This window comes from Indicator indicator, chromosome 3, assembly GCF_027791375.1.
Source record: "Indicator indicator isolate 239-I01 chromosome 3, UM_Iind_1.1, whole genome shotgun sequence".
Classification (NCBI taxonomy): Eukaryota; Metazoa; Chordata; class Aves; order Piciformes; family Indicatoridae; genus Indicator; species Indicator indicator.
This window is the reverse complement of record NC_072012.1, coordinates 33,692,263-33,710,261: the sequence shown is the minus strand read 5'-3', so window position 1 is coordinate 33,710,261 and position 17,999 is coordinate 33,692,263. Positions and strand designations below refer to the sequence as shown.

Genomic DNA, 17,999 nt, shown 5'->3' with positions numbered 1-17,999 from the left:
AGTTTACAAATAAAGTTTGGCCCTTAAAATTCCCATGTCTTGTGTCAAAATCTAAACTTCCCCCACCCACCCCACCCTGCTGTGTTTAGCTTAAGGCCTTTCCAAACGTAAATCTGCATCTTTGCACGCTGGCTTACATTTTCAAACACCCAGACAAAGTTTAATAATGCAGACTTTCCCAATTTTTTAAAGCAGGATGTTTATCCTAACACCCAGCTATCTGATGGTAACAATGTAATTATTTCAGAGTGAGTCTGTAGCTTTCCTGCTTTAAGGAACAGTTTGTAGCTTCTCTAATTAGAACCGATGAATGGCTTTTAAATTTGCTACCAGACGTCAATGGCACTTCAGCACAAGTATGCTTCCTCCTTTGTCTATCAATACTGTGGTCACAGTGAGGTCCAAAGTAATTGAATGCTACCAATGAAAACCAACCAGCCTCCAGTTCTGTTCCTGAGAGTTACACAGTCCACATCTCAAGTAATGTGGTAGAAGAGCAGCAGTACATATATAAAAAAACAAAACAAAACAAAACCCCACACAGCAATTTAGCTGAAAAAGAAGCTGTTTCAATTTGACCCCAAAATGACCTTCTTTTCCAGCAGACAGAAGACAGTTTATCCTGGGTCAGCCCAGAATTTCTTTCTTTTTGACGCAAAATAAAATATTGCATCAGACTATGCAACTTCAGACATCTCATAATTCACTGCTTGTGACTGCTGAAGCACAAAGTAGCAATTCAAGAAACAAGCTGTTACTTGTTCTTAAAAGGAGATCGAACCACCTTTTAGTCTGGATTATTGCAAATTGCACTAGTTCAAATACATTTTATTTACAGAGAAGTTTTCTGCTTTCCATAAGAGGCTGTGAAAGGCATATAGCTAGATACACACAAAAAAGATCAAAAGCAGGACATGAATTATTTAATTACTGATATAACTGACATCCTTATACAGAGGGAGTAATCTGGTTTGAAAACGGCAGCCCACGTTATTTCGTGCCTTTATACAGCAGTTCTCTAAAGTATTAAGATTATATTAAGATTTATTTTTATCTTTCCTGTTTATATCCTGTTCAGTTGAGGAACATACTTAAATTTGATAAAATTAATCACAGTCTTATTTACTCTTATGAACGTGCTATGAAAAATAAGTGTCTAGACACATTCATTTCACAGACAGCAGCTAATGAAGTACACATCATCTTAAACAACAACAGCTATGTCTATACAGATGTCTTTGCTTATTAATAATAAACTTTACACTGTAGTCACAGACATGGGGGGTTTTGGTACCTGCAAGTAACGTTAGGATCAGCATTCCTTGACAAGAGCAGTTCTACAGTCTTCAAGATGTTTTCCTCTGACGCATTTGCATTACATGCTGCCATCAGCACAGTGTACTTATCTGTGTTGAAAATTGCAGTTAGAGAATTACATACATAAATGTAAATAGCATGCTAATACAGAAGATCTTTTAAAAGCCTTTACATTTACTAGAGTTGTTAATTGGGTTCTGATACTCAAAGGTATTTAGAAAATCCTAAGAAACTTGTTTTTCTTCTACTGAAAATTACTAGAAATGCCAGGCAAGATGAAGGCATCTGAGAAGATACTCAGAAAGATAAGAGTGAATGGCATTTATTCCTACTGATGTTTAGGATACTTCTTAGGTATCCCAAAAAAACCCCAAAACAATAGAAACTTAAATACAGATGCTTGTTTCTCAAATCTTGTTCCACTCCACTAGATACAACCCCTGTTCCTTCCCAGCTCTCCCCAAATACTGTCAAAGGAAGAAACAGCTTACAGGAAGTTAACTAAAATTGACAGAAAAAAAGAGCATGAAATTATAAACACATAGCAACATCAGTTTTATGGAGAACAGAGGCCCATACAAAAGACAGGGCAAGTAATAAGGCTCTATTACATGGCTTGTAGAGAAGGAAATAAGCTTACTGAACTAGACTACTATAGTGCAGTAGTGCCAGGAGAAGAATTAAAGTATGGTTTTAAAGGTGGATTTAAAAACATCTACACAGACCATGAAGATTCAGGAGGAGGAGTTAACATATTGGTTCCAGCTCTAAAGCCAGCTGGGTGTCAACATGCTGCCTTTGCTCACAAATCACCACTGCTACTTGCATACTGAACAAGGGAGATCTCCTTTCCCATGGTTGTCCTAGAGACATGTGGGGAGAATCACACCTCAAGTGATTCTAACTCAGTGAGTTAGCTGGCCTTAGAGTCAGAGGACACTTGAATAACTGCCCATTTTGCTTATTGTCCGAACTTGTTCACAAGTTCAAACATGCCTTTAACAATGTTTCACAATTGTAATTTTAGCTACCTACTGCAGCTGTACCTACTTCAGACATACCATGAAGCATTACAACATATTTTGTAACTTTGTGTATAAATGTAACGTCTTTACTCCGCTGAGGAGGTCGTATTTTATTATATTTAAATAAGAGAAGTTTCTTATGTGGTTTACTGTGCTCTGCTCAATTCTCACCTCTCCAACCAAAGACCTTAGTTTTGCAATGAAATTCATCTGCTTTTAATGTAGCTTTAATGTAGCTTCTTTTTTTCAAATACCTCAAGCAGTACACACATCAATCAGTGGGTTAAATTAAAAAAATTAAGTCTCAGAGAGTTACTTAAACTCCTGAACAATTAACATTTCAGTAAATAACGATACACTATTCATTTTTACACAAAATGAACAGAACAGAATACCAGGTTGGAAGGGACCTCAAGGATCATTTAGTCAAATCTTTCCAGGTAAGAATACAGTTTAAATGAGACATCCCAGCTGTCAAGCTGGGCCCCGGAAACTGTCTATGATGTATGGGAATCCACCACCTTCCAACGTTCAATATGGTGAAAATTTTTTTTTCTGGCATCCAGTCCAAATCTCCCCAGTAGCACCTCATACCCTAAATGAATAACAATATGAGTGTAAAGACAGCAGGACTTTGAACAAAGGTAGTGGTAAACACCATTAATTTGTGAATTATATTTATGGGGAACATGTAGTTACATTTGGATTCAGTATTTCAGATAGCGATAGAGTGGGTAATTAATTTCTGTTAACCTACCTGTAACTCACACATATGAGCAGAAGAATAAGGGGAAGAAACACCTTAGAATTCTCAGGTTTCTCTTTTGCAGAGAAAAACTGGTAAGAAACTGCAAAAGTTTAGTTTATGTTCAGCCCAACTGAGAAACCTAGAAAAGCCAGTGAATTTACTCCTCAAGGATGCTTCCGGGATTTTGACCCCATCACATAGTCAGTGCTACATTAGTTCCTTGCTCTGCTAAACATCAAAAAGGGAAAAATTAGGTTATCACTAGAAATGTGATAAAAGGTGATTTTAAGCATAGCTATTATTAGGATTATAAGCATTATAGGGCAATTAGTATATGACTACCTATGTGATTACCTGCTGATGTAAAAAAAATGCAGAAGGACTAGTTACCATCTCTCTTTAGGATGGCATAGCTTTACTGAACATATGTGGCCTGATCTGAATCAATGACTTAGAACACTGTTCCTGGCTGGACAGTACTCTAGCTACTGCTTCCCTACACATACTAACAAGAAAACAAGCTGAAGACACCTGACCCTAGCAAGGTGCTGCTTAGGGCAAACACAGCTTGGTGACACATTGAAAAAGCTACCATGGATGCTGGTTAACCCATCAGTCAAAAATGCTGCCTCGAGCAGTTTCTGCCCCATTTATAGCTCTCTGTACACATAAACAAGGAACAGGTATAAGCTGTAGGCAGCCACATGGAAATTCTCTGAAGCTGGCTAAAAGGAACGTAATTTGAAGGCGTGATTGCTTTAGGTGCAGGCAGTCTAACCTCATGCTCTGATTAGCTGACAAGAAGTGCAAGAAAATTTTCAGAGCCAGATTTGTATTATCTGCATTTCAGCCTACTACTGTTAAAGTATCGGCAAGTGATCACTGCTTTCATGTACTTGGCAGTACCATGTGTCCCATGAGTTTCTTCTGTATTGCAGTATTTTTTTTTAACTTGGATAAACTTTAGAAAACAATGAAAGAGAAGGAAAATAACCACAGTTTAAGTAGGAAAAAGGTATTATTTATCCATAAAAAATTATTATTTATCCATAAAAATTGACACTGAACTCACACACACACAAAGAGGTGATCTAACAACATACTAAATAGTTTTCACTTAACAGGAAAACTAACAGAAGCACACATTGATTTCTCAAGAACTGGAAAGCTATTTCTCTTGTTTGGGATTCTAGCTTGTTTCTGTGAGTACATACTTCATAACCGGATCAGACAAAGAAAGTTTTAACTTCACAACTTTGTGCTAGAATTCTTGAATAAGTATTTCCAAACACTCTTTTAAAAAAAGTAATTGGGGATTGGGAGGTGGAAGGCAAAGACAGAACGAGAGAGAAAGAACAAGAAAACCCATCCACTGATTCCAGATAAGCTCCAAGAATACAATTTCAATACTTTGAAACTTTGAAAGTCCCAGTTCTACTGTGATATTTTTTCTCTATACATGTAGAAGGAGGAAAAGGACAGGACAATGCCTGGTACTCAGCATTACCAGCCAGTATTTTTCATTCATATCTTACCTATTTCAAAACATGCATTGGCTCCTCTGTCCAGAAGAAGACGCACTGCCATGAAGTCAGCCACACTGGCAGCACACATCAGGGGAGTCCATCCAAACTGAAATCTAGATTCTATGCTTATACCTGTCAAAATTTGAGATACTAAAATCATAAAACTACACACACCACAAGAAAACAAGCATTTTTTTAATAAACCTTATTCTCAATACATAACATTACTAAAAATTGTGCTTAGTCTTGGAGAGAGGTGTCTCTTACACCGTTTTAATTTTTTTAATATACCTTTATCTAGAACACTAGAAAACAACTTTAGGAACTGACACCAAGGAAGCTCAGTTCTCAGCCCAAGAAGTTAAGTACCAGAGAAAGAGTATATTGAAAAAACTAAGTAATAAATTTACCCACAAAAACAATTTCAGAAAAGTGCACAGAATCTTATATGCAACAGCTTTCTCCAATCAAAATGAAAAAATCTTGATTCTTGCCAAGTGGACTGCTGTGGAAACAGATTGCTTGCCAGACTATTAAGATCATATTGACTAGGATTTTCCTGTTTCACAGCATCTTTTATTCTCTGCTTTGCAAGGCAGTTAACTAGCAGATATGAGTTTTGCACCAAAATATTACCTTGATAAAAAGAAATAAAGAAGATTATAAAAGATCAGTCATAATTGTCAGATTTGTAACTTTTTATGACAGCCATATATTCCTTGCACCAAGAAGCAAGCTTGCCAGACAGCCCTCCCAAGGTGACCAAGAACCAAGCACCAGAACAAGATACTAATCTGACAACTTTCAAATAAAAATCTCATTACAGTTTTGCAATCCCTTCAATCCTTGCTCAAATATTACTTTGTCTATAACACCTTTGATTCAAAACTCAACATGAGCTGGCAATGTGCATTTGCAGCCCAGAATACCAACTGTGGCCTGGGCTGCATCAAAAGAAGCGTGATCAGCAGGATGAGGGAGGTGATTCTCCCCCTCTACTCTGCTCTCATCACACCCCACCTGCAGTACCACATCCATTCCAGGTGCCTCTAGCATAGGAGGAACAGGAAGTGCTGGAGTGAGTCCAGAGGAGGATCACAAAGATGATTAGAGGGCTAGAGCACCTCCCCTATGGGAACAGGCTGAAGGAGTTGGGGTTGTTCGTCCTGAAGAAAAGAAAGCTCTGGGGAGACTTTATAGTGACCTTCCAGTACCTGAGGGGGGCCTGTAAGAAAGCCAGGAAGGGACTTTAAAAAAAGGGCTTGTAGTGATAGTACAATATAGAATGGCCTTGAGAAGGGCAGGATTTAGACAAGATATTAGTAAGAAATTCTTCACAGAGAGGGTGGTGAGACACTGGAACGGGTTGCTGAAGGAGGTCATGGATGCTCCCTCCCTGGAGGTCTTCAAGGCCGGAATGGATAAGGCCTTGAGAAACCTGATCTAGTGGAAGGTGTCCTTGCCCATGGCAGGGGGGTTGGAACTAGATGATCTTTAGGGTTCCTTCCAACCTAAACCATTCTATGAATCTACGAACTTGCATATTCTGGTTCCATATTAGTCTAAATGTGTACTATTTCCCCTGCCCTGGTAGTCTGTCAAAGATGGGCTCAGTGTAGCAATGAAGTCACTAAAACTGAGGGAGCAACAGGTCACTGCTCTTTGGTACAGTTAAAGGTACTTGTAAAAGTAATCAGTAAAAAGGTAACATTGAATGAAAGCCAAATGTTGAAGCACTCTAACACCTGCAAGCCACAGAATTCATGATGAAATCTTAGTAATGCATATACTAGCTGCAGTCATTGATGTCACAGCATACCAGTTTGTCTGCAGCATATATAACATTTCATTGATGCCCACAGCCAAGTTCTACAAGGGGAAACAGCAAGAGTCCCTTAGCAGTCATATCTGAACTTCCTTGGAGCCAAGTTACATCAAGAATATACAACAGCACACTGAAGTCACTCAAGTAGGAAAGAAATACCACAAAGCTGGCATTTTGTCAGCTGTAAGAAGTCCCTTTTCCTTTTAAGAAGCAATGCAGTTTATGTAACTACAATTCCCATCTTGAGTTTTTTATTTTAATCAGAGAATGTTAGGGGTTGGAAGGGACCTCCAGAGGTCATCGAGTTCAATACCCCTGCAAAAGTAGGATCATCTAGGGCAGGCTGCACAGGAACACATTGAGATGGGTTTTGAAAGTCTCCAGAGCAGACTCTACATCCTCTCTGGGCAGCCCGTTCCAGTGCTCTGTCACCCTCACTGTAAAGAAGTTTCTCCTCCTGTTGAGGTGGACCCTCTGTGTTCCAGCTTGTACCCATTGTTCCTTGTCACAGAATCAGTAAGGCTGGAAAAGACCTCAAGGATCATCGAGTCCAACCTGTCACCCAAGACCTCATGACTACTAAACCATGTCACCAAGTGCCACATCCAATCCCCTCTTGAACACCTCTAGGGATGGTGACTCCACCACCTCCCTGGGCAGCACATTCCAATGGCCAACCACTCTCTCTGTGAAGAACTTTCTCCTCACCTCCAGCCTAAACCTCCCCTGGCGCAGCTTGAGACTGTGTCCTCTTGTTCTGGTGCTGGTTGCCTGGGAGAAGAGACCAAACCCCTCCTGGCTACAACCTCCCTTCAGGTAGTTGTAGACAGCAATGAGGTCCCCCCTGAGCCTCCTCTTCTCCAGGCTAAACAATCCCAGCTCCTTCAGCCTTTCCTCATAGGGCTTGTGCTCAAGGCCCCTCACCAGCCTCGTTGCCCTTCTCTGGACACATTCAAGTATCCTTCTTAAACTGAGGGGCCCAGAACTGGACACAGTACTCAAGGTGTGGCCTAACCAGTGCTGTGTACAGGGGCACAATGACTTCTCTGTTCCTGCTGGCCACACTATGCCTGATGCAGGCCAGGATGCCATTTGCTCTCTTGGCCACCTGGGCACACTGCTGGCTCATGTTCAGCTGCTGTCAGTCAGTACCCCCAGGTCCCTTTCCACCTGGCTGCTCTCCAGCCACTCTGACCCCAGCCTGTAGCTCTGCATGGGGTTGTTGTGGCCAAAGTGCAGCACCCAGCACTTGGACTTGTTAAATGCCATCCTGTTGGACTCTGCCCATCTGTCCAGCTGGTCAAGGTCCCTCTGCAGAGCCCTTCCACCCTCTAACAGATCAACACCTGCTCCCAGCTTGGTGTCATCTGCAAATTTACTGATGACTGACTCAATCCCCTCATCCAGATCATCAGTAAAGACATTGAACAGGATGGGGCCCAGCACTGATCCCTGGGGGTCACCACTAGTGACAGGCTGCCAGCTGGATGTGGCACCATTCACCACCACTCTCTGGGCTCGGCCCTCCAGCCAGTTCCTAACCCAGCGCAGAGTGCTGCTGTCCAGGCCACAGGCTGACAGCTTGGCCAGGAGTTTGCTGTGGGGGACAGTGTCAAAGGCCTTGCTGAAGTCCAGGTAGACTACATCCACAGCCTTTCCTACATCCACCAGGCTGGTCACCTGATCATAGAAGCAGATCAGGTTGGTGAGGCAGGACCTGCCCTTCCTAAATCCATGTTGGCTGGGCCTGATTCCTTGGCCATCCTGCAGGTACGCAGTGATTGCCCCCAAGATGATCTGCTCTACAATTTCCCCTGGCACTGAGGTCAGGCTGACAGGCCTGTAGTTCCCAGGTTCATCCATCCGGCCCTTCTTGTGGATGGGTGTCACATTGGCCAGCTTCCAGTCTTCTGGGACCTCTCCAGTGAACCAGGACTGGTGGAAAATGATGGAGAGGCTTGGCCAGCTCATCTGTGAGCTCTCTCAGTACCCTAGGATGGATCCCATCCGGTCCCATGGACTTGTGAGTATCCAAGTGGCTCAGCAAGTCCCGAACTAATTTCTCATGGAAGTCAGGGGTACTACACTGCTCTCTGACCCCATCTACCAATTCGGGAGTCCTGCCTTACTGTTGTCCTCCTGCCTTACTGTTGAAAATTGAGACAAAGAAGGTATTTAGAACCTCAGCCTTTTCCTCATCTTTAGTTACAGTGTTTCCCTCCAGGTCCAATAGAGTGGAGGTTCTTCTTGCCCCTCTTTTTAGCATTAATATATTTATAAAAATGTTTTTTATTATCTTTCACAGCAGTGGCCAGTTTAAGTTCTAACTGGGCTTTTGCCTAATTTTTCTCCGACATGTTCTAACAACATCCTTAAACGTATCTTGAGTGGCTTCCCCCCCTTTCCAAAGGTGATACACCCTCTTTTTTCCCCTTAATTCCTTCAAGAGCTGTTTGCTCATCCAGGCAGGTCGCTTTCCCTGCCAGCTCGTCTTTCAGCACACGGGAACTTCCAACTCCTGTGCCTTCAAGAGCTCCTGTTTGAAGTAGGTCTAACTGTCCTGGACCCCTTTGTTCTTAAGGGCTGCTACCCAGGGTACTTTCCCCTAATAAGTTGCTTAAACAAGCTGAAGTTTGCCCTCTGGAAGTCCAAGGTGAGGGTTCTGTTACTGCTCCTCCCTATTTCCCTGCATATTGAAAACTCCACTATCTCGTGATTGCTGCACCCTACACAGCCTCCTACCGTATCACCAGGCACCACTGAAAAGAGACTGGCACCTTCATCTTGACACCCACCCCCCAGATATGTATAGGCATTGGTAAGATCCCCTTTCAGCCTTCTCTTCTCAAGACCAAACAGCCCCAAGCCTCTCAGTCTTTCTTCACAAGAGAGATGCTCAAGTTCCACAACCATCCTTGTAGCTCTCCATTGGGCTCTCTCCAGCAGACCCATCTCTCTTGAACTGGACAGCCCAAAACTGGACACAGTATTGCAGGTGTGGTCTCACCAGGGCAGAGTAGAGTGGGAAGAGAACCTCCCTAGACCTGCTGGACACACTTTTCTTAATGCACCCCAGGACGCCAATGGCCCTCTTGGCCACAAGGGCACATTGCTGTCCCATGGATAACTCGCTGTCCACTGGGACTCCAAAGACTTTCTCCATGGAGCTGCTTTCCAGCAGTCTGTACAGGTGCCTAGTGTTATTCCACCCCAGATGACAGGACTCTGCACTTGTCCTTATTGAACCTCCTGAGGTTTGCCTTTGCCCAGCTCTCCAGCCTGTCCAGATATTGCTGGATGGCATCACAGCCTGATAAGGTATCAGTGACCCCTCCCCTCAATCCCGTCATCCAGGTCCTTGATGAAGATACTGAACAAAACTGGACGATGCCTGGGGAACCCACTGGCCACGGGTCTCCAGCTGGACTCTGCACTGCTGATTACAACGCTTTGAACTCTGTTGCTGAGCCACTTTCCAATCCACCTCACAGTCCAATCATCTAACCTGCTTTTTCTTCAGTTCACCTACAAGAATGTTACGGAAGACGGTACCAAAAGCCTTGCTGAAGTCAAGACAGACCATGCAAAGACAGAAGTAGAAAAGACTGCTGAATGAAAACAGGAAAAGAGGATTTCACTGTAGCTATATTTTTGATCAGTTCAAACTGTTATGACACTTTAATTCCATTTGAAGAAAACAAATGGATCAGCTACATGGTGTTAAACATTTTACTCCCAAAGCAGACCAAAATGACCAAGTCATCCCTGAACCTGCTATTTGCTTGCATTACATTTTGTGACAGGTACTTCAGAAATTTGTTCTTAGCATATTACCATTTTATAAGGAAGGGTAAGAGAGAACCTTGTGCTTGTCTATCTCCTAAAGCAGCTCTATAAATCTGCCTCAGCATCAAAGCAATGGCTAAGCAAGCCAGAAGACAACATGTTCTCACTCCACCCGAAAGAATGGCCCCAACTGTTGCTAGGAAATCTACTTACAACACAAACTGTGAGTTTGGTCAAGTGCTGGTAGTGAGCCTCCTACAAGCTCCACTGAACATATACTAAAGATAATTTTGAAGGCAAAGATCTAATCTGAGCATTAATCCTCTGAAGGACAATGTTACATTTTTTCAGAAATGTCTCCTTGCTGGAGAGATATTGAGTTCTACTGCTCTGCAGGACAACATTGGATGGGTTAAAATTTGCTGTCAATCATGTTTTCAGGGAAGGACAAATTCTCTTGTGGTACTGCCTTGTGCATTTCAGGAGATGGACACTAGATTACAGTAACCTTTGGTATGACCTTACACTCTTACAGACATCCATTATCCTCTTCCAACAGCATAAAACTGCTCATTTTATGTAGTAGGCATCAACACTGAAACATAAGCAATTAAAACTGGATGGCTCTAACAAAACAATTAAAGCATTCTGATGCACAGACATCACTAAAAACTCTGCTTATAAATAAACCCACATTTTTCTCAAAGCAAGAGAGAAGATGTATTTCACTCAGTATTACAATTCTGTGCTTCAGCCTGTGCAATGGTTTTTACTTAAAGAGAAAACCATCCCCCCACTGTGGTGAGAAACGGTTGTCAAGTAATACCATTGGTTAAAAACTCAGAAAATAAACATTACCAGGAAACTACATATTCCAGCAGTAAGATAGCTTTCCCTCAGAGAGCAAGCTCTTGGCTACTATATTCTGCTTGTTTGCTGAAGCAGAACTTCCCAACAATTATCACTAGGCAGGCGAACTCAGCTATGCAGTTTTCAATTGCCCTGGATGCTGCAACAAGGGATCCAATCCTTCTAACACTGAACAACAGAAGCACATTACTGACAAATACTGAGCAACACAGTAGGGGAAAAGGCTTTTATTGATAAGACAAACTACCTTTTAGTGACAAATGCCACATAAACCCTACTAGACCTTTCAGAACCACAAAATCTTTGTCCAGCTGATGTTGGCAGGACAATACTATTACACAGGGCACATATCAGAAACTTTACAGTGCTGTGAATGAGAAAAAACAAATTCCCAACTGGGAGAGCACGTAAAAAAAAAAAAAATACAAGAAAACAACCAACCAACCAACACACAGTCAGCCCTTCCTGCCCCCAGCAATCTTCAATGGCAAAGTAAAACCATCCACTCAATTCTCACTCTTAGCTTAAACCACCTCAAATTCAGTGCTCAGGTTAAAGATGCATTTGAAAACAAAGAAACACCTTACTTCATAGTTCACGCATTATTGTTTTCTCAATTTTCAGGACTCCTGACTAATGAAAGAAATAAAAATTACAAGGAATTTGCTGGAATACTGCATGCTGACTCACTGAAAAACTAATTTCATCTTTACATAAGAATTTTTATCCCCTAATGCAAGCATTCATATATTCTTACATGCATTCCACACATTATTCTGAAACAAGGAACTCTGAACCTTAAGAATTCTTGCCATTAAAAACCAACTAAAAATATTCAGCTTCATAACTGACTTTTCTCACCAGAGTTTAAGAGTTCTTCAATTAATGGCACATCACCAGAAAGCAGAGCCTTCTTTAATGCTTCATTCTTGTCTGCTTGCAACATTTGATCCAACTGCTAGATAGACAAAGAAAAGTTAAGCCAAAACCTAGTAACTGTTTTGAGGTAAAAACTGCAGCTTGATTTAGGTATAAAAGCACCAATGAACTCTTCAATGACAATGTGTAGGTAGGAGGGAGGAGCAAGGTAAGACTTCTTCCATCTCTGTGGACCTGCTTATGGCCTACTGTAAAACATAAATTTCAAAATTAACTAGTCAGAAAGAAAATACTTTTATTTTCAGAGATGGAACCTTTCTCGACACACTGGCTACCCTCCTACATGGCTCTCAACTTTTCTTAATGAAACTTGATTTCAGTTAAGATTCTTTGCCATCTTTTGGCAATAATGCTGCAAAATATTTATGTGCCTTTTTCATACATTTCATATGTTGTGAAGTACAACATTAGAAAAATATATGCATCAGACACAAGTTATGGCTTAGAGCAATGTAACTCAATGACTGGCTTAACAGAACACAAATCCACCACTGGGAAGGGTTACTGTTCTTCCTTCTTCCTATTCCTCTGGTGGCAGAGGTATTCGTGTTGCTGCACCATAAATGACTCAGCTAAAAAATCCCAAGCAAAGGACCAGTTTGCACATCACACAGTTGACTGATTTAAGTCCCTTTCAAAGACATCACAGATTTGCTCTCTATTAAAGCTGCAGATAGAACTGAAGAGCGTTGCTGGCATTATCTACGTTATACAAAACACATACACCAGAAGTGTATGTGTAGAACTGTATGTGTGCAGACAGAAGTGGGTACTGAAAGAAGTTGTATTTCATGGTAAGTTTTTAAGTTACAACACGAGAAGTCAGAATTATACATTTCCCCCCAGCGCACTGTAGTCTCTTAAACAATTTTGGTAAATATTTTAATGTGCATAGTGTCTAGAAAACCTGAAGTGAGAAACAGCAATTTAGTAACTTAGCACTATTTTTGTTCTACTGAGACAGTAATATCCAAATAATGCATGCCCTTGGACAGAAACCTCAATTTAAGTGCCAAATGCACCTAAAAAAACTAACTATAGCGTTAACAAGAGTACAACAAGTATTCCAACTCCAGACATGAGACAAACCAACAGGTAAAAAGCCTCTCAGAATCTGCCTTAAGCTATGATGGGATGCCTCCCATGTGTTAGATAGAATGAGGTTACTTAAATCTTCATGTTAACAGCAAGAAGTCCCAGAGATTTTAGACATAAACCATCTTTACAGGCCTCCAGTCACTTTCAAATTTATCCTCGTGTTGAAATAGGGACTAGGGTTTGTTATTTAGAATCATAGAATCAGTCAGGCTTGGAAGAGACCACAAGGATCATCTAGTTCCAACCCCCCTGCCATGGGCAGGGACACCTCACACTAGATCAGGCTGGTCAGAGCCTCATCCAGCCTGGCTGGGGGGAGCAAAAGGTTTTCAATAAAGGTCTTATGTATGAAGGCAAGTTCCCCAAATTTACGTTTTATTTCCTAGTGGACTGGCCATAAACTATGCTAGGAATCAACCACAGCCCCTCCCCCGGCCGCTCTTCTCGCTAAGACGCCCTCCCCCGAGCCGCAGCCCCCTCACTGCAGTTTCAGGCTGCAGGCCCCAGCTGGAGGGCGGCGGGAGCAGGGAGGTTTGGCTTCACCTGCGGCTCATACTGCACGACGCCTATATCCCAGCCGTCATCATCGCTGTCGCCTCCTTCGTCGCCCCCCGCCACTAACTGGGATCTCCAGGGCGCGCCGGCCATGTCGCCTCGCCGCCCGCAGGTCACGAGGTCCGCGGAGCCAGCGCTCTTTTCCCGCGCACGAGGGCTGGGCGGTGCGAAGAGCCGCCGCACGCTGGGGCTTTCAGGCGCCACCGCTCACAGTGCGCCTGGCAGCGGCAGGGAGGGGGCGGGCTGGCTCCGGCGGCGGGCCCGCTTCGAGCGTTCCTTCCGAGTTCAGCCGCCCCCGTTTGTGAGGGGGAAAGGGGTGGCGTGGACCGTGCTGGTGATGATGTCACAGCATCACGTGAACAAAACCAGTCAAACTTATGATCGCATGTATATGAGACTGTGACGTGGCTTACTGGTGTCAGCTGTTTTGTGGGGTGTTAGGTACCGCAACAGAGCTGTGCGTTAACTGCTCTCTGGATTTGTGACTGGTCTTTCTGTGTAAATCCAAAGTGAAAGGAAAGGTTTTCTGTCTTTCATTTCTCTCATTGTTAGCACACCTTTAACACAGGTAATGCAACCTACGGCAGTGGTTTGCATTACCTGTGTGGATGCACACACATTGCTACATAGCCAAAGCCCATGACGGTGACAGTAATGTGGGGAAGGTTTGACAGCAGCCATGTGTAATGATCTAGACTTTCACGCTGCTCACCTAGGTATATACAGGCAGTCCTTTAAATTTCAGAATTGTGGTTAGATTTCACAGTATCACAGTATATCAGAGGTTGGAAGGGACCTCAAGAGATCATCAGGTCCAATCCCCCTGCCAGAGTGGGATCACTTAGGATAGTCTGCACAGGAATGTATCCAGATGTGTTTTGAAAGTCTCCAGAGAAGGAGACTCCATAACACCCTTTGGGAGCTTGTTCCAATGCTCTGTCACCCTCACTGTAAAGAAGTTTCTCCTCATGTTGAGGTGAAATTTGTGTTCTAGTTTGAACCCGTTGTTCCTTGTCTTATCACTGTGAACCACTGAAAAGAGCCTGGCCCCCTCCACTTGACACCCACCCCTCAGATATTTATAGACATTGATCAGATCCCCTCTCAGCCTTCTCTTCTCAAGACTAAACAGCCCCAGGGATCTCAGTCTCTCTTTATAGGGGAGATGCTCAAGTCCCCCAGTCGTCCTTGTGGCTCTCTGTTGGATTCTCTCCAGCAGGTCTCTGTCTCTCTTGAACTGGGGAGCCCAAAACTGGATGCAGTGTTCCAGGTGTGGTCTCACCAGGGCAGAGTAGAGAGGTAGAAGAACTTCCCTAGCCCTGCTGGACACACCTTTCTTGATGCATCCCAGGATCCCATTGGCTCTCTTGGCCACAAGAGCACATGGTTGTTCCATGGAGAACTTGCTCTCCACCAGCACTCCAAGGTCTTTCTCTGAGGAGCTGCTTTCCAGCAGGGCGGCCCCTAACCTGTACTGGTGCCTGTTGTTATTCCTCCCCAGATGTAGGACCCTGTCCTTATTAAACTTCATGAGGTTTGCCTGACCCCAGCTCTCCAGCCTGTCCAGGTCACATTGGATGGCTGCACAGCCTGACAGATTTTGTTTTCATGCAATGTAGCAGGTAAGGCAACTTTTACTGTTTTGGGCATTTGCAAGTTACTTAGAGCTGTGCTTAGAACATGCTAAGTGCAGCACAAGGTCTGCATATTTCAGTTTTGCACTCCTAACATTTTGAACAGCTGTTTTCTCTGGACTTTAGTTGCTTGTCTGTAAGATATGACAACCTGTTTACATGAAAGTATTATTAAAGTCAGGTTATTAGCAATTAGGAGCTCTGGTATAGATAGAGCTAGCAGAAAGTTTTCAACAAACTCCCATGAAAGAAACTTCCATTTCTGGAAACTTGATAGAAATGCAAAAATCTTTCCTTCCACACAGGCACCCTGGAACAAAAGATGCAACTGTAACCTACCTCTATATAAAGGCTTAGCTTTATGTACTTATTTTGGATTTATCTGCATATACTAAAGGTATGTTTAAAGTTTGGTAATAAAGATATAACATTTACTGGATGGAATGATTACACATTTTTGTAGCCATATCAGTTCTTATAAAGTTGCAGCTTTTATTCTCAGAGTTTTCAGTTTTCTGATCACTGGCCTGAAGATTTCTCATGTCGCTTTCTGCCTGCAGAGGAAAAGGACAATTTATGGCCTTGTCATCTAGCTTCTTTGTATCTGTATGAGTCTACCAGTTCTCAACATTATAGTCTCTATATCCAGGATCAAGCTTCTATACTGTTGTTTGTTTGGCTCCCCAGTGTTAGCCAACATGAACTTGCCAGTAGCATTAACTCCCTAGCTGCTGAACTCCGAAAACAGCTGAGAATGACTTACAGTTAACCCATTGCAGTACAAAAGTTGTTTCTAACTATTGATGGTACTGTCTATAGATTCCTTACTTTTAATACACTACTAATTATTTAGTATTTGACAATTGTGATTTATTTGTCCTGGTTCAATTTTCAAAGAATTTTGTTTTTCCTTCCCTTTTCTCTGTGCTATCTCATGTAAATTTTAAAATGTCACAGTAGACACTTCAAATGCAACCAGCACGCTGTTTTGCTCAAAGGCCACCTCTCTTCAAAAAGGTTGCCTTCAGTAACAGGGCCTGATAGTCTATAGAACAACAAAAGAAAAACCCTTTCAAAAACTCACAGTGCAGAAGAGCCTTGCAGACATTGTACCTGATAGCTGTTTGAAATGTGAACACGCTGATCCTGCAGAAGCTGATAGCAGATGATCTCTCCTTTTGCTTGGTGCTGTAAATCAGACACGACCGTTGATGTGGACTCTCCCTCTTCTTTTTCATGTTCTTGCTCCAGTTCATTTGTGACCTCGAAGTCTGTTTTAATTTTTCAGCAAAGCAGACTTCATTTTGGTTGACAGTATGGTAAACCCTGGCTGTCATCCATATTTGCCAAATATCAGCATGTTTTTATTTAACTCTGGTAGGAGCAGTTCCAAACATCTTATCCTCATTCCTATGCAGTAATCATTTTACATGCAGGAGGCAATTATAAAATGGCTCAAGCTAGGAAAACATCTCAGAATAATTTCCTGTATCACAAGGGTCATCAGAACAAGCACTAAAAGACAATTCTAAAAAAAATACCTAGTCTGTGTGTAGCCTAGCTCTGTGTGCTTGCATGTCATCTTATGCTACACATAGCTGTTAAAAATCTCATGAATATTAAGGGTAGCAGTCACTGGATATCATAGATAACAGTATTCTTGTAAGAACCTATCTTTGCTCTGAATAATAGAACTTCCTTAATATACTTTCTGTCTTCAGCATTCTTTCTTTGCTGGCCATGCTTGCATTTACAGTTTGGTTTTATTCATCATCTGTCTTTTAATCTTCTCTCATTACATCTGGCATTAAATAGATTTCATTGCTTTTCAGAATTTCTTTTGTATTTTTATCTATACCTCATGTTTTGTCTCAAGTGGAACTGATATATGCATAGCTGAAAATTTTAATTCAAACGTAGACACCAGAATATTCCAGAATATGTTCACTGATTCAGTTTCCTTTGTTTCAAACCCAAAGGCTTAATCAGCAAACATCTAAAGACTTTGATGCTGGGAAAGTAATGTTCTTGGGAAGAGAATCAGAATTGGTAAATGTTTAAAGAGATTGACTCTAAACCTTGACTTCTGCAATAATGTTCTGTTAACAACACAGCAACTAGTACTTTAGAGGTTTAACAGCAATAGTCTGTTAGAGGAATTCTACATAGTTCTCTATCACAGATAGTAAATTGAGTAAGTCTGGGCCCTTTCAGTGTTTTTCTTATATAATTTTCATCTGTGATAACATTACTTTGAGTAAAAATGCAGTGATTCTTTATCTTAATGCTAGCTAGATATTGCTTTGACGAAACTTAACTGAACTGTGGGACAACTGGTAAAGGTCTTGAACCCATTCCTTTCACGTTCTCATAGTTTGTTTGTGCAGGAGGGAAAGAGGTCCTTGTGCAAGCAGTAGGCACACTAGAAAGAAGGCACCTAGTAATTGTGAGATTCTCATTCCCAGAGAGGTTTAGTAGCTGTTCTGTGAGTCCTGTCTGTGATCTGTAAAATCACCCTTTGTGTTAAACCAGTCTTAATTGTGCTGTCCCAAAATTTTGTTATGAGCTGCTTCACTGCAGGAAATTGAATTATTCATAGTTATTTCAGTTGTTGCTCTAATAAATTTACAATAGATGAAAAGCCTTTAATTTCTGCTGGTTTGCTTCTGACAATTC

The 17,999-nt window shown here is 42.1% G+C and overlaps 1 protein-coding gene across 1 annotated transcript in view; it reads right to left on the bottom strand.

The window, feature by feature from the left end:
- ASZ1 (ankyrin repeat, SAM and basic leucine zipper domain containing 1) overlaps nt 1-13,782 on the bottom strand; it is a 39,304-nt gene extending 25,522 nt beyond the window's left edge. Inside the window, exons 1-4 of the mRNA XM_054399810.1 lie at nt 13,678-13,782; nt 11,959-12,055; nt 4,626-4,748; nt 1,295-1,406 (exon numbers count right to left, since the gene is read on the bottom strand). Of these exons, the coding sequence (XP_054255785.1) occupies nt 1,295-1,406; nt 4,626-4,748; nt 11,959-12,055; nt 13,678-13,782 (437 nt within the window). The remainder of the gene's footprint in view (nt 1-1,294; nt 1,407-4,625; nt 4,749-11,958; nt 12,056-13,677) is intronic.
- Nucleotides 13,783-17,999: the final 4,217 nt, after the last annotated feature.